Source organism: Aphelocoma coerulescens, chromosome 15 (genome assembly GCF_041296385.1).
Source record: "Aphelocoma coerulescens isolate FSJ_1873_10779 chromosome 15, UR_Acoe_1.0, whole genome shotgun sequence".
NCBI lineage: Eukaryota > Metazoa > Chordata > Aves > Passeriformes > Corvidae > Aphelocoma > Aphelocoma coerulescens.
In genome coordinates, this window is record NC_091029.1 from 4581119 (window position 1) to 4600134 (window position 19016).

Below are 19016 nucleotides of genomic sequence, written 5' to 3' on the forward strand. Positions count from 1 at the left end.
GGCGATGCATTTTCCATTTACAGTAATAAAATACTGAAGAAACAAAACAATTTAAAATTCCAATAAAATTCAAACCAAATCTTTGGCTGCTGAGCAGATTCAATTATTTAGCTGTTATTGAGTGCAGGCTGGAAAAATAGAGCAGGTCAGGGAGGGAGAGGGGAGCTGGGGGGTGCCGGACGCATCCCATGGGAATGCCAATGAGGGAGCGAGCTGGGAGGCAGGGAAACATCTGGGAGAAGGGGCTGGTGGTGGACACTCCTCGCTGGCAGCGGCTGGGCTGGGTTTAGGGATGGCAAGATCCGTGGTGATGGTGATTGCACCGGCGGCCGAGGGATCCTCTGTGCATCCCCGGCGGGTCAGCTCCGGTGCTCCAAGTCCAGAAGGAGATGGACAGGAGGGGACCAGCAGCGAGCGGCTGCGTCAGGGCCGGCTGCGCCCGCCGGTGCCGCCGCGGCTCGGGCGAGTTCGCATCTCGCAGTAATTACAGGCGGCTGGAAAGCAGTAATTACTGCGGAGAGCGGCAGCGCCGCAGCCGCCGGCGTGCCGGCAGCCGCCGGGAGAGCGGCCGCTCTGTAATTTTCCCGGCGGGGGTGCGGTGCGTCACCCTGAGATGTGACAACACGCCGAATTGGTGGCTTGTCACATCCAACCCAGCTGGAGCAAAGAGGCGACAAAGGCTGCTCCGGGCGCGCGCCGGGGCTGGCGGGTGGGATGCCCTCGGCCAGGCTCGGATCACCGGGGTTGTCCCACGGCACAGGGCCACCCCCAAAAGTGTCACCTGCAGCCTCAGGGCTTGGGGACGGGGTTTTGGTGATGCCGGTCAGGGAGCCGTGGTGCCCGCGGGTGACATCACCTCCCTCCCTCCCTCCCTCCTGCAACGGCCCCTTGGTTTTTAAATATTTTTCCTCGGAAAGGAGTGTTTCTGTGGAATAGGCTCATTAGGGATTCTGCAAGTGTCACCAGCTAATTAGTGTCATGTTATTTGAGTATTCACGATGCTGCCACCTCCAAGGACAGTGGTGCTGGCATGAAGGGGAATGCAGATGTGTGTGCCATGCCATTCCATGCCGTGCCATTCCATGCCATGCCTCTGGGCAGAGAGGTCCCATTCACAGCCTGCTGTCTTGGGGGGTGCCCATGCCCAGCAGAGCCCACCATGCTCGCTCAGTGTGCCCTCACTGCCCCGATGGCTTTGTGGGAGCACCGGAGCTTTCCAGAGGCTGGAGGGTTGGTGCCTGGGAAGTCCTGGTGCCAAACGTCCTCACGTGTCCTGCCGGAGGGAGCTGCTGGTGCCGTGCCTCCTGTGTCCCAGCAGCTCCATTAAATCCTCCTCAACGGCGCTGGTTTTAATTGGCTTAATACACTCGTTAATAAGAATGTCTATTTAAGACACCTGTAAAAAGCCCATAACATCGGCTTAATGGGAGCAATGGCTGGCGCAGGCGCTGCGTCCTGCCTGAGCAATTACTGCACCCATGGAGAGCATGGAGAGCATGGAGAGCATGGAGAGCATGGAAAGCAACCACAGCCTCACTGCTGTGTCCCCCCAGCACCCCTCTGCTGCTGAGAGTGGGGGTGATGCGGAGAATCACAGATTCCAGTGCGTCCCTCCCTCTGAATCCTGGTTTTAACCAGTGCCTGGTTCATCCGGGCACGTCACAGCCACGGAAGCGTCACTCAGAGCGGGATTGGGACAGGCAGTGCCTTCACAGGGGATGTGGAATGTGCCCAGTGGTGCAGCTCTTCTGCGGTGACTTTGCCACCCAGGACGTGGCGGCATCAGGGGTTGGTGGCATCGGGAGCAAAGTGCTCTGGGTACTGAGGGGTTGCACTGCCTGGGAAGGCTGGGGCTCTCCAACCCCCCCCAGTTTTGCCGTCTCTCCCTTGCAAAACCTTCCTCTGGGCAGGCACCAGGTCTGGCATTCCTGGTGTTCCGTAGATATCCCTTGGCAGGGTTGGGAATTTGGGAACCAGCTGGGAACCAACCATCATTCCCATGTGCCGACGTGTACGTGCGTGTGCCTCTGTGTGTGTGTGTGGAGATTTTAAACACCTAATTTATTCCATCTATTAGATAGATTTTGTAGATTTAATCATTTTCACAGTTGGTGGCTCATTGGATACTCAAGATAAACTCCAAATGAAAGTATAATGGGAACGACAAATGAGTTTTCACACCAGAATGGCAGAAACTTGCTCAGGAAAGAGTTTGAAAGGAACAAAACTATATACATATATAATTTTTTTTTCTGCAGTGGCTTTTGCTGACTCCAGTAGGTTACCACAGTTAATTTCACCAGTTTTGTTCATCTGTAAAATTGCATAAAAGTGACATTTTTGTGCTCATTATAGGAACTGCTGATTTATGGCTGGTAAATGCAATGCTTTTCCATTTTTGGTGAGGTTCTCGTAGCAGCGCAAAGCACCCATGAAATTGCTTGTATAATGTAGTTTAAATCCAATCTCAGAGAAAGATTCCCCCGTTGGGTAAAGTGACATTTCCATTCTCCACACCGAGTTTATTTTAGGCCACTTACAAGTGACTCCCGTCAGCGGGAGGGGACAGCTCGGTGCCGTGACCTGGTTTCTGCCAGCAGCGGGTGGGATCCAACCGGGGGAGGATGGTGCTGGGGTGCTGGGTCCCCTCATCCTGGCGGTGTTGGATTCACCCCACGCTTTGCTCCCGCAGGCGAGACGGCCCCCATGCATTCCCCGCGCTACCCCAGCCCCGCCGAACTGGACGCCTACGCACAGAAGGTGGCCAACAGCCCGCTGACCATCAAGATCTTCCCCACCAACATCAGGGTCCCCCAGCACAAGCACCTTAACCGGACGGTGAACGGCTACGACACCACGGGGCAGCGGTACAGCCCCTACCCCCTGCACGCCGGCGGCTACCAGGGGCTGCTGGCCATCGTCAAAGCCTCCGGCAAAAGCGTGGTGAAGAACTCGGAGGGGAAGCGGACTAAGCTCTCGCCCGCCCAGGTGGGCGTCGCTCCCTACCCCGCCTCAAGCACTTTAGCTCAAGGTCCCTCCTGCGCCGGGCAGCTGAGCTACCACGGCGGCCAGAAGCAGCTGGAGGGTCCCGTGCCCCCCAACGTGACGGTGGCGGCCTCGGTGCTGCCGCTGGCGGGCAGGAGCCTGGCCCTGCCGCCCTCCAACCTGCCCTCCATCCAGAGCATCATCTACCAGATCAATCAGCAGTGCCAGGCGCAGGGTGCCCAGCCCAGCTGCCCGGCCGTCGTGGCCGCCCACCCCAGCCCGGCCAAGCACGGCGCTTTCGGCCCCGGCTACGGCGGCACCGTCCTGCCCGAGTGCCGCAAGGGCGCCGAGCTGGCGCTGGGCTCCAACCCGGCCGCCGCCCTGGGACCCAAGGCAGGCGTCTACCCCGAGGGCATGGACTACCTGGTGTGGCAGCAGAAGCAGCAGCAGCAGCACCTGCGAATGTACAGCGGGGGCAGCGGCGGCGGGGGGGCCCTCAGCAAATCCCCCGAGACGTGCGCGGGCGCCTCACGGCCCTACGGCCTGGGCAGCGCGGCCGACAAGGTGAGCTCGTCCCCCTTGAACTGCATGCACGGCAACTTCGCGGTGGGGCAGTACTTCGCTCCCCCCTGGAACAGCATCCTGGTGACCCCCAACAGCGACTGTTACAACCCACCGGAGCTGGGGGCCGGGCCCCGCGAGCTGGGGGTGCCCCCGGCCGAGGGGCTGCCCAGCAAGACCCTCTGCAATACCTCCATCCTCAGCAGCAGCCTCCAGTCCCTGGAGTATCTCATCAACGACATCCACCCGCCCTGCATCAAGGAGCAGATGCTGGGCAAGGGCTACGAGACCGTGTCTGTGCCAAGGCTCTTGGACCACCAGCACGCCCACATCCGCCTGCCCGTCTACAGATAAGGGACCGATGCTGCTCTTCCCAAACCCAGGGCGAGGACTTTGGCGCGAGCCGCGGGCACCGACCGCGGCAGCGAGGGCGGGGGGACGGGGAGGGGGACACGGGGTCGGCTGCCGAAAGGGCTCCCGGGACACTGGCGTTGCACCGGGGTCCCCAGACTGGACACACCCGCGACCTGCTGGAAGCCGAGGCCGAAGGACCGCTTGTCTATATAGCTCAGAAATCATTTTATCTCCACGAATGTGAACAGGGAATTGCTACGAGTTGCTGCTATCCAGGGAGGGGAGGCTCTGCTGCGCTGGCAGTGCCTGGAGCGGGGCAGAGCCCGGTGTCGTGGCCAGCCGGGAGGCTCCATGGTGGGTCCCAGCCCGGTGCGTGGCCGGGAGGCTCCATGGTGGCCGGTGCTGGCCTGGCAGCTGTCCAGGAGGCTCCACAGGGGCTGGTCCTGGCACGGCGGTGGCCGGAAGGCTCCATGGTGGCCAGTGCCAGCCCAGTGGTGGCCGGTCCCAGCCCGGCATGCGGCCGGCGCGTGGCCACAGGGAGCTGGCGCCTGACCTGTAGCTGAAGTCCGTAACTTGCACTGCTTTGATTAAAGCTAATAACTGGGGACAGTCTGGAGGCTATTTAAGAAAAACACTTGAAAACTTGAACAGATTTTTTTGGTTTTTTAATTTTTTTTTTTTTTTTTTTTTTTAGTTGACTAGGCTGTACATCTACGTGTTGGCTGCTACAGAGTCTCCTCCCGCCCCTCTTCCTCCTCCTCATCCTCCTCTCGCCCGGCCCCACAGTGGCCACCAGCTCCTATTCCCACTCAACCAGGAGGTTCGGGACCCCCTCAGCCCCTCTCTCCTGGGAACCCCCCAGCTCTCACACTTCCAGGCTGTTTTATTTCCCCCCTTTACTGTCAGTTCTACCTTGGTTCTGGGTCGCGGTACCGGGGCGCTCACATACCTCCTTTTTTTCTCTTTTTTTTTTTAAAAAAAACCAACCCAAAACAATTCCAAAATGCTCATTATGGTCCGTTATTCACTCTGTGTAATTCTGTGTTTAATAGATTTGTTCATTTACAAAAGGCTCCTCACCACGAAATACAAAGTGTTTTGATGTTTAAAGGTAAAAGCAGAATAATATCCCGATGAAACCCAAGGTGATTGTGCTCGGAAAAGAGGTACTGTATCCCTGAAAGCCTGTTCAAGCACTAAGTGCATTTACAAATCTCTGAGAATGTTTTTTTTTTATACTAAAATTGACCATTATATTCTACTGTGAGAAGTGCTGGCTGCACTATATTGTTTTAAAAACGAGAAAAAAAAGAAAAAAAAAAAAAGGAAAAAAAAAAACCAACCAAAAAACAACACAAAACCTGCAAGCCGTGTGTCCGGATGGTGTTTTTCCCAAAGTAAAACCAGGATCTCGCTGGATGTGTGCTCTGGAGTCTCTTTGCTTTGCTGTGGCCTCCCCTGGGCTCCCCCCCAGAGCCAGGGACACCCCTCTGCTCCCGGAGATTTTTAGGGCACAGAGGAGCACCTATAAATAACCTGTTAACGATGCTGAGCCATTAATCCGGCCTGGCACCAGCCTCTGCCTCACACCCAAGGGGTGGCATATGGGACAAATCCCTGGGATTAGGGCTGTGGCCTCACGTGCACCCATGGGACGTCCGTCCCTCGTGGGGACGGGGCACCGTGTTCCCATCCCTGCTGCCACTCGTCACCCACGGCCAGTTTCCCTCTGGGTTTCCCCGGGGCAGGGGCATTCCTGGTGCCCAGGCGGGATGGGGGCTCCTAAATCCGACCCCTCTGCTCTGCCAGCAGCAGCAGTGAGTCAGTGGCACCGGGATAATGGTACAAAATCCCCAAATAGCTCCGGGCTGTGGATGCATCGCCCTGGCCTCTGTGTGCCATGGTGGGACGTACGGTGTGTCCTTATCCCAGCCAGAGAGGGGACTGGGCGGGGCAGGGGCTCAGCTGCCCTCCTTGCATGGCTGAGAGGGTACAGGGATGGGATGGGATGGGATGGGATGGGATGGGATGGGATGGGATGGGATGGGATGGGATGGGATGGGATGGGATGGGATGGGATGCGATGGGAATGGGATGGGGATGGGATGGGATGGGATGGGATGGGATGGGATGGGATGGGATGGGATGGGATGGGATGGGATGGGATGGGATGGGATGGGAATGGGATGGGATGGGATGGGAATGGGATGGGATGGGATGGGATGGGATGCGATGGGATGCGATGGGATGCGATGGGATGCGATGGGATGCGATGGGATGCGATGGGATGCGATGGGATGGGATGGGATGCGATGGGATGCGATGGGATGGGAATGGGCACAGGATGAGGATGGGGGTAGGATGAGAATGAGGATGGGGATGGGATAAGAGTGGGGATGAGATGGGATAGGGATGGGGACAGGACAGAGATGAAGATGGGAATGGGATGGGGACAGGAATGTGGATAAGATGGGATGGGATAAGAATAGGGAAGGGGATGAGGATGGGAACAGGGATGAGAACAGGATGGGGATGAGAGAGGGATAGGGATGGGATGGGATGGGATGGGATGGGATGGGATGGGATGGGATGGGATGGGATGGGATGGGATGGGATGGGATGGGATGGGATGGGGTGGGATGGGATGGGGATGGGGACAAGGACAAGGGACGGCGATGGGGACACAGCCACGTGCCCGGAGCTGCCCTGTGGCCGTGGCTGCGGCCGGGGCTGGCGGCTCCGTTTGTCTGGTTTGCTCACTCGCCGTATTTACGGCACGCCGGGAGGGGACCGCTCCGTCACCGGCAGCGAGCGGCGTGACAGCCGATCCAGGGAACAAAGAGAAATTGGGACAAAAGGGAATTTTCACAGAGGTTAACGTTACTGATGGGGCGGCGGGGGGGGTGCCACTGCCTGCCTGCGCGTTGAAATTAGTCCGTCTGGAGGAAGATCTTTGCTCAGATCTTTGTCACTACAAAGACGCCACATCAAAGGAATGCGAGGCTGGAGCGCGGCGGGGCTGCTGGCGAGTCCCTCTGTGCTGGCCAGCCCCTCCCTGAGGGCCCCCCCTGCGCCAAAGGGGGGACTCGACAAAGGCTGGGGTGCACGGAGCTGTGCTGGGGGCTCCAGGAGAAACTTTGCTCCGTCAGCGGTGCCCGTGGGAGGAGGATTCATTAGCGCTGCCTCCATCAGACTTCCCAGCTCGCCATAAATCAGGGCGAGCGGCGGCGAGCGACGGCGCGATCCATCTTGCAGGTCTCCAAGTCATTACATTTCATTAGGAGGTGTGCGGGGGTTTTATTATTTAGCAGGTTAATTCTCCCCTCAGATCGCTCCTCACGAGGAGGATTTCGCTGGGCACGGGGAGGCTTCAGCTGTGGAATGCAAAATAAAGGGGTCCCTCCTTGGCGGGCGCCTGCCTCCAGCCAGGGCCTGCTCTGCCAGCTCTGGTGGGTGCAGGCGAGCACGTGGGGACCCAAAATGTGCGCAGACACCGGTGGGAGATCGGGCAGGGACCCCTGAGGTTCATCCCAGCCACCATAATCCATCACCCTCCTATCCCATGGGGTACAGCACCCCATGAGCGCTGTGGGAACGCACCAGGGGAAATGATGCTGCTTCTGGCCTACAGAAATCTTCCTATTCAAATAATATTAATAATAATACCAATAATAATGCGAATTTCCAAGGAAGGTGTGCATGAGGCTGATATTAAACTTAGCGGCCGCCTTTGCTGTTTGGGAGTGAGGAGGAGAGACAGGCAGTATAAATTGCACGGCTGCAAGAGGACTTAAAAAAACCCATCTCTCATTTTGATTGATATTAGCTTCACAAATTAAGCTTTAGATTTATCTAAAAATAAATTTTCTTCCACGCTCCGCATTCTGGATGACAAGTGCTTTTCTCTTCCCTTTGTTGGGTTTGTCATCGCTGGCAGGGCGGCGCGGGGAGGGGCGGGAGGGGGCCGGGGCCGAGCACCCCGTGTTCACCAGCCCCCAGGGTGCTCCCATCACCACAGCTGAGGGTGAAACACCTCAGGGGTTGGTGGGGCAGGGGGTAAAAGGGCCAAGGTGGCAGAGGCATCCTGTGCTGGGATGTCACCGTGGTGTTCCCGTCCCCACAGAGCCATCTCAGGGTGCAAAGGGATGATGCAGGGACTTGGTGACAGCTGCCCTTCCCACACCCCAAATCCTTTTATAGCCCACTCACATGTGGCCTCTTGGCTTTGGGGCATCAAGATTTGCACGGGAGGGGAGAAAATTGGTTTATATCTCATTTTACTGGAAAATCCCATCTCTGGTGCTGCAGCCGGGGGCAGCCACAGTGCTGAGCCTGACACCAGCACATTGGGTGACTGAGTTCTGTTCCAGGGCTCCCCGGTCAGGACTGGCCACTGTGGACCTGTGGATCTGTGGCCACCCAGCCAGGTGAAAGCCAAGTTTACTGTGTTCACCCAAGAACCAGCCTAGAAACAGAGCAGCTCAGCTCCTCATTCGATTATGAAGCAGGAGCCGCCACCTCCGCCTCTCCCAGGGAGTGATAATGAAACATATTCATCCCTCACCCTGGGGAAATACTTAAACCACAATACGAGAGATGTATGTAAATCACATTTAAACGGAGATGGTGCCGTTAACGCTGACGGCGACTCGTCAAGTTGGAAGATGAAGTGTCCCCTCTGCTGCTAAAGCATTTGCTGAGCTAGCTCGGCTGTCCCCAGGACCCTGGCCAGGGTCTCTGTCAGTGTCACCGTGTCACCATGCCACTGGTGCCCACCCAAAGCGCTCCTTCCCACTTGCACAACATCCAGTTGTTAAAGGAGCGCTCACCACTGCAGCTGCCTGGGAGGATGAGGAGGAAAGGAGTTACAGAGATGGATGGGATGGGGTGAGGATGGGAATGGGATGGGGATCCATGGGGATGGGCTAGAGACGGGAAGGGATGGGATACGGAGCACCGGTTTGCCCCCGGCGCCACCCCTGCGCTCGGGGTGCGGGGTGCCGGGGCCGGTCCCGCACGGCGCGGTGTGTGCTGCCCTCCAGTGGGGCGGCCTCGTACCGCGACCGCGCACCGCATCCCTGTGCTGCACCTGAGCATCGTAACCGGGAACCGCACCTGGGCCTCACATCCCTGTACCGCACCTGAGCATCGTAACCGGGAACCGCACCTGGGCCTCACATCCCTGTACCGCACCTGGGCCTCACATCCCTGTACTGCACCTGCACATCCCTGTACCACACCTGTACATCCTCACATCCCTGTACCACACCTGCACATCCCTGTACCGCACCTGTACATCCTCACATCCCTGTACCACACCTGAGCATCGTAAATGGGAACCACATCTGGGCCTCACATCCCTGTACCACACCTGCACATCGCATCCCTGTACCACACCTGCACATCGCATCCCTGTATCACACCTGCACATCCTCACATCCCTGTACCACACCTGTACATCCTCACATCCCTGTACCACACCTGTGCCTCACATCCCTGTACCACACCTGTGCCTCACATCCCTATACTGCACCTGCACATCGCATCCCTGTACCACACCTGCACATCCTCACATCCCCCTGTACCACACCTGCACATCCCTGTACCGCACCTGTACATCCTCACATCCCTGTACCACACCTGAGCATCGTAAATGGGAACCACATCTGGGCCTCACATCCCTGTACCACACCTGCACATCGCATCCCTGTACCACACCTGCACATCGCATCCCTGTATCACACCTGCACATCCTCACATCCCTGTACCACACCTGTACATCCTCACATCCCTGTACCACACCTGTGCCTCACATCCCTGTACCACACCTGTGCCTCACATCCCTATACTGCACCTGCACATCGCATCCCTGTACCACACCTGCACATCCTCACATCCCCCTGTACCACACCTGCACATCCCTGTACCACACCTGTACATCCTCACATCCCCCTGTACCACACCTGCACATCCCTGTACCACACCTGCACATCACATCCCTGCACCACACCTGCACACCACGGCCATGCACCACACCCGAGCTCAGCATGATGGGCGACCATGCCCAAAGGCACGGCATGGCATGGCACGGCACGGCACGGCACAGCCAGGGAGCAGCCAGCTGCTCCATCTCTCCCCGAGCCCCGCCGGCAGCGGGGCTCTCCCATCCGGAATCACTCAGTGCCGGCAGGAGGCAGCGGTGGCGGGTCAGTCTTTATTACTAAATAAATAGTCGTATAAATCTTGTGCAAAACTCTGTGGCAAAACCATCGGCCCTGGTGGGCGGCGGGGGCCGTGCTCCCCACCCCGGGTCCGGGCCGAGGCTCCCGGCACAGCACAGCCACGGCCCCGGCACAGCAAAGCGAAGCGGTGGCACTGGAGCTCGCCGGTGAGAGCCGAGACCACCGGCACCGCCGGGGCAGGGTCAGGCCCCCCACCTGGGCTGGACACCTGCCGGGACAGCGGCTGCCGGAGGGACAGAGGCTGCACGAATCCCTGAGGAGCACACAAGCACCATCCAGCCCAGCCGCGATTCTGGAGCCGCTCCGGGGGCCCGGGCAGAGTCCATCAGCTGCCGGTGCTGCCGGGCTAGAGCGGGGAGCTTGGGGCATGGCCGTGCCGCCGCTCCCGCGGCTCCGCTGTGCCCACGGTCCCCAGGGGCACCACCACCTCCTCCGGTGGGCAGCTCTTGTTCAGCTCCACCACGCGGGGCACCACCGTCGACCACCGATCTGTAGAGAGGGTGGGAGGTTGGCAGAGCCGGGAGCCTGTGGCTGCTGTCTTGGCCTCCAGATCTGCTCCTGGGGCTCATCAGAGGCTGCAAGCAGCATCCCGAGGATGCTCCCTGCCTGCAGCACGGCGCTCACCTCTTCGCAGGCGGCCCACGGTGTGGGAGAAGCCGTAGTACTGGTACGTGTCGCTCTTGCCCGGGTCCTCACTGATGATGCCCAGATTCTGGTTCCAGTGGGACCAGTTCACCTCGTCCACCCTGTGGGGAAGGTCAGACCCGCAGGGGCTGCCTGGGAGCCAGGGTGGGAGCTCTGGCACCCACCAGCAATGCCAGCTGCCTCCACATCAGTACAAAGCACCCAGCAAACGAGTGTGTGGTGCCAGCTCCCCAAAATGCTGCTGGCTGTGGTGGGAGAGGCTCAGCTGCTCCCCAGCCCCTGAGGGCGCCCACCTTTACCTGAAGCACCAGCGGCGGTCAGGGGTTCCGTCCGTGCCCTTCCCCACAGTGACCATCTCCCCCGAGCGGAAGGCTTTCCGCAGGAACACTGGGAAGGAGCGCTCGATGTCCAGGATGGTGGTGGCCCACTGCCAGGGACACCAGGGACTGCTTGAGCATGGAGGTACCTGGCCCACGGAGCTCGGGAGGCCTCGATGCTGCAGCGCCCCAGGCACAGGATGCCCCTGGGGCCCCCGTCCTGCAGCCCCCCGGGTGGTACCTGCAGCTTCCAGATGTGCTTGCTCTCCTTGGAGACTTGGCCCACAGTCTCCCCCATGAGGGCGATGAGCATGTTGAGGAGGAGCACGAAGGTGAGGATGATGTAGGTGACGAGGAGGATGATGAAGACGCCGGGGTACTTGGCGCTCTCGAGCATCTCCAGGTCGCCCATGCCAATGGTGAGCTTGAAGAGGTCGAGCAGGAAGGTGCTGAAGGTCTGGCTGTCCCGGCAGGACGGGTAGGTGGGCACCGTGCAGTTGGACTTCTCGCTGCAGGACTCGCTGCTGGGACACGGGTTGAGGAGGGATACCAGGGCTGAGGGAGAAGGGACAGGGACAGCGAGTCCGCAGAGGCAACGGCAAGGACGGGATCCACAGTGGGTCCCAATGTGGCTCTGTTCTGGATGAGACCCTCTCCACTCCCGGAGGAGGCAATGGCTGTGCCCGTGGGCAGGTGGGATGGAGCTGGGGGTCTGCAGCCCCCTGCCCAGCCATGCTGAGCCACAGGGCTTGTCCTTCCCCCAGCCAGGTGTTACCTGAGGCGTAGCCGATCATGAAGAGCAGGTAGACCAGGAGGAAGCGGAACAGGTCTTTGAAGAGAATCTGAAAGTGATGGAGAGCAGGGTGAGGTGTGCTGGACCACGGCATCATCACCAAGCTGCACCACCGGCACGGCCGGGCTGGGAGCAGGGCAGTGGAGAGCCACTGGAACCCTTCACAAAGCCTGGAGGAACCTCTTTAGGCTGCACTTCCACAGGAGGATCACCCCTGGAGAAGGACAAGACCCATGACCCCACCAGACCTTCTGGATCATGATGCTGTAGGTCCCCGTCAGCTTGAGCCCGCGGGTGAAGTACAGGGCGTTCATCCAGCCCAGGACCAGCGCAAAGACCATGACAGCCAGGTAGGCCTCGATGCCACCCAGGTACAGCCCCGCCGTGACAATCACCAGCACCGAGTAGATGAAGCTGGAGGAGAGTTGGGGGTCAGACCCTGCACCCACAAGCCCGGGGGGTGCAGTGGCTTGTGGTGGTCCCGGGGCTTCCCCACATACTAGAGCAGCTGGAAGGAGCCATCTATGAAGAAGGAGTTCACACCCGGGCACTTCTTCATGAACAGGTCTTTGATCTGTGGGAGAGAGGCAGAGGCTGGAGGGTCTGGGGTGGCAGGGTCCCTGTGTCTGGGGCCACTGAGGAACTAGTGGATGCCTCAGGACACAGGGACTGTCACCCCTGGGGACCCCGAGGGTTCAGTGGTCCCACGGGAGGACCCCCTGCCTTGCCACACTGACGTTTGTGCAGAAGAAGAGGATTCCAGTGAGGAGAGTGATGATCTCCCCGGCCAGGCGCAGGTAGTCGGCGGTGCTGGTGTAGGGGTAGGGCGGCTGCGGGGAGAGGACAGAGCTGAGCTGCTCCCCCATCCCCTGGGGACAGAGACCAGGCAGACCCCGCTGCGAGGCAGCACTGGCCCGTGGGGCTGGGCTAGCGTGGGGACTCACGGGGCCTTCCATGGGGCGGTAGTAGGCGACGAGGGTGAAGATGATCATGGCGCTGAGGTAGGACACCACGCTGATGTAGAAGGAGACGGCCCCAAACTTGCGCCACTTGTCCCGCAGCAGCTCGTTGATGGGCTCCACGGCCAGCATCTCGTGGCGGTTCTGGTGGGACATGGGTGCTGACAGAGGGCACAGGGCCACCCCATCCCCTCCAGACCCCTCCCAGTCCCCCCAGCCCCCGCACACCTCGATCTTGCTGTTGTAGACGAGGATCTCCAGCACGGACACCTCCTCCCCACAAGTGTCCAGAGAGGAGAGGTCGTAGAGGGAGGAGTAGACGGGGCCGTACGCCCAGTCCTTGAATTTCCGGGAGAGGTGCCGGACATCCTCGTCCGTGATCTCCCGCCGGATGATGTGCTGGAAAATCTGCCGGATGGATGGAGGACTGCTACCCCCAGACCTGGCCCCACCTGCTTGGGGCATCCTGGCCTTCTCCCACCCCACCCCGGGTGCATCCCCCAACCCACCCCAGTGGGCTCAGGATGCTCCCAGGTGCTCCTGGGGTGGTGCAAAGACACCGTCGCAGCCCCCAGGATGCTGCAGTTCTGCATTTTTGATGACCCTCCTGCCTGCCCCACCGGAGGCTGAGGGCAGGTCAGGGGAGAGGATGGGCTGTGCGAGGGTCTGGAGTTAGTTAGGAAAGGGCCAGAATGCAAAGGGACTTTAATTATCCGGGTTAATAGGCTGCACATCCAGGTTTCCACCAGCATCTGCAGAGAGAAGCCGTGCAGGGACATGCACTGAGCGCGACAGGACTCAGCGGGGATGGCAGGGAGCCGTCCCCCAATACAGGGGGGGGTCACTGTACCCCGATCTTGCCGGTCTTGGCTGCCATCATGAGCGGCGAGAGGCCGTCGTTGTTGAGCAGGGCCTCCAGGTTGGTGTCGGGGAAGAGCTTGGCGCACTTGACGAGGAGCAGGTCGTACATCTTGGTGACAAACTTGGTGTTCTCGCGGGTGTTGTCGGCGATGGCCACCAGGGCGTGCAGCACGGTGTTGCCGCGGGAGTCCTGGCGCCGCAGGTCCGCCTGCTTGTGCCCGTTCTCCGTCAGGTAGTGCACGATGTGCGGCTGGTTGGTGCAGGCGGCCAGCGAGAGGGGCAGCTCACCTGCGGGGACACCACCGGCGCTCCTGTCACCCCTTCCCCGCTGCGGGGGCACCTCGGGGTGCAGCCACCCGGGCTCCTTCCCTGCTCACCGAAGTAGAAGTAGCCGCCCTCGCTCTTGGGCTGGAAGAAGCGGCCGCGGGCCTGGGCATGGACGTCTGCTCCTTTCTCCACCAGCAGCTCCACGTAGTGCTTGCAGCGGCGCTCGATGGCGATGTGCAGGGCTGTCTGGCCTGGGACACCACCGCCCGTCAGCCACCGCCTTGCCCCGCGACATCCCCCGAGTCCCAGCCTTCCCAGCTCCCCGAATCATCCCAGTGTTCCCCGTGGCCAGGCGGGGCCAGCGGTGGCCCACGCCCCCCACCTCGGTAGTAGACGTCCCTGAAGGGCGAGTTGATGAACTCCCGCATGTTTCCCGTCTTCTCGGCGATGTCCAGGAGGATGGGGATGGTGTCGTTCTTGCCCCCGCTCAGGTTGAGCAGGGCCTTGGGCAGGCAGGTCTTTCCCGTGGAGGGCTCTGCGAGTGGAAGGTGCTGAGGGGGGCCCAGGGCAAGCCCCCTCAGGCCCCCTGGCTTCCCATGCCAGAGCTGTGCATCCCCATCCCCATTCCCGCAGGAACACCGGGATCACCAGGGGTCACGGCGCAGCCCTGGCACCAGGGCAAGGAACACCCAGGTCCTCACCTCGGAACTCCTCGTCCGTGAGGCGCTTCTTGTGGGTGAGCAGGAAGGAGAGGAGCCCATCCAGGCCGGCCGGGGACCCCCGGGAGACGATGTCGAAGAGGATGGGTCTGTTGAAGACCTTGAGGACGGGGGGCGGGTCGGGAGCCGGTCCCTTTGCGGCCGGCGGCTGCTTCCTGCGGGAGAAACGCCAGCGCTGGGAGCCGGAGCCGCTGCCTCGGTTTCCCACCTCTGCAATGAGCTTGAGGGTGCTCAGCCACTGGGGACAGGCACGTGGGGACACCTCCCGACTGGGGTCACCTGTGAGGCCGGGGCAGCCTCCCCACCCACAGCAGCCCAGTGCTCCCAGTGCCTCGCCAGCTCCCACCCAGGTACTGCAGCGCTTTGGGCCCCCAGCTGTGCCCCTCGGGCTTGGTCACGCTCCGGCACCACGGGGGAAGCCAGACCGGTCGGAGCAGTCGGCAGCAGGGGGACGGACCGGGGACAACCGGTCAGCTCCGGGCACCGGGAATGGGGGCAGGACGGAGGGCGGCTGCCCCAGCCGGGGACTTCCAGTCTGAGGGCTCATGGGGCATCCTGGCCCCCTCCACCCACCTCCACGGGGGAACATCCCGCTCTCCTGAGCCGGTTGCACCCCTGGGTGGGGACCCTGGCGGGGGGCCACGGTGGCCGCCCCAGGTGCCCGGCACAGAGGGGCATTGTGCGTCCGGCCGCGGGCTGCCCCCCCCCGGCTCCGGTTTCCTGGCGGGGGCAGGGCGGAGGCCTCCTGAAAAGCCCTTTCATGCCGCAGCCAGACGGCCGCACCGGCCAGGGGAGCGGCCGGGCGCACAGAGCCTCTTTCATGGAGCCCGTAAGGGGGAAGGGGAGCGCGCTCCCGGCCCCGCGGCACCGGGGGCTGCGGACCCCCACCACGGCATGGCACAGCCCAGCGCTGCCACTGGCACTCACTGGGAGCTGCTCCCTGTGCGCGAAACCTCTGCCCACAGCACCCCGCAGTGCCACTCGAAGCTCTGCCCACGTCCCCAGCTGCTGAACATCCCCCTCCCCACCCCCCGCCGCACCGGGGGCGCGGGGGTCCCGTACTCACTCCCCGACCCTCCTGCGCCAGCGTTTGTTCTCGCTGGGGTGGTGTCGGTAGGTGCCGTAGTCGAAGAGGGAGTCCATGGGGGCTTTCTTGGGCGCGGGGACCACGGGGGACTCGTAGATGGTGGCCTCCAGCAGCTCCATGGGCTTCGGGGCGCCTTTCCGAAAGGCCCCGTGGAATTTCATGCGGAGGTTTTGCTTCCCATCCCCGGCTCCGGGGGGACCCCGGGCTGCCTCGGCGGGGCTCGGGGTGTCCTCGCTCTCGAACAGGTTGGCCAGAGAGGAGAGCGGGAAGGAGTCGTTCTGGAGGGTGCCGTCCTCCCCTGCGCCCTCCCCGGCATCGCGCGGGGCGTCTTCGGTGTCTGCCATGGTCCCTGCACGGAGGACGGACGGGCACGACTGACCTGCCTGGGTGGCTGTGACCCCCGGCTCCTTCCACGAGAGCAAGAGACCTGGCAGAGGAAAACCCAGTGTCACCCGCAAAAGACCCTCCCCATCCTCTCCCCCGGGCACCGAGCCCCGCGGCGGGACAGGTCCCTCACCGACCCTGGCAGCGGTCGGGGCCGGCGGGATCCCCTGTAGCTCCGAGTCTCCCGGTCGGCCCTGCCTTGTCCCGGCTCTCTCGGCACCCACCTACCCGCTGCGGGGACCCCTCACGTCTGCGGGGGCCCCTCCGGCTGCGGCGCTGCCGTGCTGGGCGAGGGCGAGCCCGGCCTCGCTGCGGTCAGCCCGGGGTGCAGCCCAGGACAGGGCACAGAGCAGACCCTGTGCACTCCGATCAGCCGCCCAAGGAAAGAAAACATTCCTTGGGATACTCCCCACATCCAAGGAAGCGTCCAGGGAAGCGCGCCCAGAGGCAGCAGGAGCTGCCACCGCAGCAGGGCTGGGAGCGGGGCCACCAGGGCTGTTCCTGATGCTCCACAACCCAGGGGGGGTCGGTGGGACCCGGATCTGGGCACCGGGAGGGGACGGGTGCGGCGCGGGGGGGCTGGAGCCCGCGGGAGGGCAGGAGCAGAGGCTGGGACAAGAAATTACGGGTTTAGGTTGCCCAGAGGGACGTGGAGATGAAGGAGAGACGTGCTATCAGTGAGGCCAGCAGAACACTGTACCCTGTCGGCGTGTCCTGCCCGCCACGCCGCTCCGGACATGGACAGGTGACTGATCCCGGGCACTCCCCCAGCCCCGTTTTCCACGAAAACCCTCCGGCGAAACCCAGCAGCGTTAGGGCTCAGCACAGCTCCCGCCTGCAGAGAGCTCAGCTCTCCCGGGACAGAAAAGGCAGCGGAAAACCTGTCATTTTGTGCTGGGCTGCAGCTCTGTGCGACAAGCCACAATGGCAGGCTGGGCCCTGTCGGGAGGGCAGCCCAGCCGGGGAAAGGGCTCGAAAGAGGCAGCAGGTCCTGGCAGCCACGCGGTGCTGCTGTGGGCACGGGGGATGAGGGTGGCAAACAGCCCCGAAACCCTGCAGTGACAGGGAGGGGGTTCAGGCAGTGGCCCCTTCCCCCTGCTGCCCTGGGGGATGCTCAGCGGGGCTGGTGCAGCCTTGGAGGGCACCAAGTGGGGATGGTGCAGCCTCGGGGGGCAACCAGAAGGGCCAGTGCAGCAGTGGGGTACACTCAGTGGGGCCAAGGCAACCCTGGGGGACAGTACAGCCCTGGGGGACGTACAGCAGGGACGGTGCAGCCTCGGGGGATGCCCAGAAAGGACAGTGCAGCCCTGGGGGACACAGAGCTGACAGTTTCTCCTCTTTGCTGACTTTGTTGCCATCTCCATCTCTGCAAGAAATTCCACAAGCACCTGCCAAAGCCCACAGGTCCCACATCCTGACCCCATGCAAACAGGGGCCCTCCCACGGCCGGTTTGACCTTGGACAACAGAGAAGAGGGAATTGCCCAAGCAGACGGATGCTTTGGGCTGGAAATGGGAATGGAGCACCTGACCTGTCCAAACTGTGCTGGGACCTAGGAAAGTGCAGCTTTAGGGAAAACCCGGACATGGCACGGGCTGTCACACACCTGCTGTCACCAGCTGTGGCTGGAGCTTGTGTGGGAAATGAGGGACTCAGGGCTGGTGCCGTCAGCCCGGGCGCTGCCAGGAAAGGTGCTGTCACAGGGGTTTGATTTGGCCCGTTAGTTATTTGGGTTTGGATTTTTCAGACTTCTTCACCTCATGGAATAACTGAGTCAAGGCACAGCTCTCGCATCCAACACAAACCCCACCTGTGCTCCCACCTCTTCCCAGCTTCCCACCAAGGTACCTCCCAGTTGGACCAGTGTCCCCAGTCAGTCCCTGCTCCAGCCCATCACGGGAGTACAGACGCTGTCACCGACAGCGGGATGTGCGGGGACATCTATGGGTGAGCAGCAGGGAGGGTGTCCCATGACATTAAAGGGTGATCTGGTGGGAGTGAATCACTGAAACCACAGCGGGTTCCTGTCAGAAATGCTCATCTGGAGTGATGCAGCTGCTTCCCCAAATCATCCTCACCGCTGAGGCCGTGCTCACCTCGGCAAGAGCCAGGAGCTCCGTGTGGGCAGCACGGGGGGTTCAGAGCTGGTGGGAGCCCCCTATCAAAGATCCCCCTGGGAACCCATCTGGCATCTCAATCTCAGAGTCTGAGTCCCTAAACTGTCCGGACAGGTCAGGACCCATAAGGGTGCACCTGGCCCTGCCCAGCTCAGCCCTCGGCCCCAGCCTCACCTGGGGTCTCCATCCTGCCCACGTCCCCGTGTACTGCCCGGCCAGCTCCATCCTGCCCCAGTTTCCATGTCCCCCACCGGAGGCTCCATCCAGCCCCGGTCCCCACGTCCCGGCCCGTCCCACTCCCGGTCGTGCCCCCCGTTGCCCGCTGCCCCGGCTCCGTACCGCGAAAGGTCCCGTGGAAAGTCCCGTAGGCTCCGGCGCCGCCGAGTCGCCCGGGGCCGGTCCCCAGAGCGGCCCCTCCCCGCCCCGGCTCCAGCACGGAGGCGGCACCGGGACCCGCCCTCGGGATCGGCCCCCGCCCGGCCCCGGGCAATCCCCCGGGAACACCCGCCACAAAACAGCCCACCAGGAACAGCCCCAAAATACCCTCCAAAAAATAACCCCCCAGGAACAACGTCTCTGACAGAGCCCTCCCAAGGAACAGCTCTGAAAACCCTCCCAAAAACAGCCTCCCAGGACACAGCTCCAAAACAGCCTCCCAGGACACAGCTCCAAAGCACCCTCCTCGAAACCCTCCTGGAAACAGCTCCCCTAGGAAAAAACCCCAA

The 19016-nt window shown here is 61.6% G+C and overlaps 2 protein-coding genes across 5 annotated transcripts in view; one reads left to right on the top strand and one right to left on the bottom strand.

Annotated features, from left to right (window-relative positions):
• The window catches only part of FAM222A (family with sequence similarity 222 member A), a 29302-nt gene extending 23983 nt beyond the window's left edge, over nucleotides 1-5319 (top strand). For both annotated transcript variants that reach the window (XM_069030723.1, XM_069030722.1), the window contains one exon: nucleotides 2693-5319. In XM_069030723.1, the coding sequence (XP_068886824.1) occupies nucleotides 2693-3900 (1208 nt within the window). In that variant the 3' untranslated portion in view covers nucleotides 3901-5319. The remainder of the gene's footprint in view (nucleotides 1-2692) is intronic.
• Nucleotides 5320-10013: 4694 nt separating this feature from the next.
• On the bottom strand, nucleotides 10014-18658 carry TRPV4 (transient receptor potential cation channel subfamily V member 4). Of its 3 annotated transcripts, XM_069031094.1 has the most exons (16): nucleotides 18631-18658; nucleotides 15770-16217; nucleotides 14686-14858; nucleotides 14367-14519; nucleotides 14095-14235; nucleotides 13707-14005; nucleotides 13085-13264; nucleotides 12842-13000; nucleotides 12635-12727; nucleotides 12398-12471; nucleotides 12146-12311; nucleotides 11880-11946; nucleotides 11346-11659; nucleotides 11087-11214; nucleotides 10767-10888; nucleotides 10014-10631 (listed from the first exon to the last, which is right to left on the bottom strand). In XM_069031094.1, the coding sequence occupies exons 2-16, from the start codon at nucleotides 16132-16134 to the stop codon at nucleotides 10489-10491; spliced, it is 2577 nt and encodes an 858-aa protein (XP_068887195.1). In that variant the 5' UTR covers nucleotides 16135-16217; nucleotides 18631-18658; the 3' UTR covers nucleotides 10014-10488. The 3 variants fall into 3 exon arrangements, with proteins under 3 accessions (XP_068887195.1, XP_068887197.1, XP_068887196.1); XM_069031096.1 differs by lacking the exon at nucleotides 10014-10631 and having other exon boundaries at nucleotides 10795-10888; nucleotides 11346-11625; XM_069031095.1 differs by lacking the exon at nucleotides 10014-10631 and having other exon boundaries at nucleotides 10797-11214; nucleotides 11346-11625.
• Nucleotides 18659-19016: the final 358 nt, after the last annotated feature.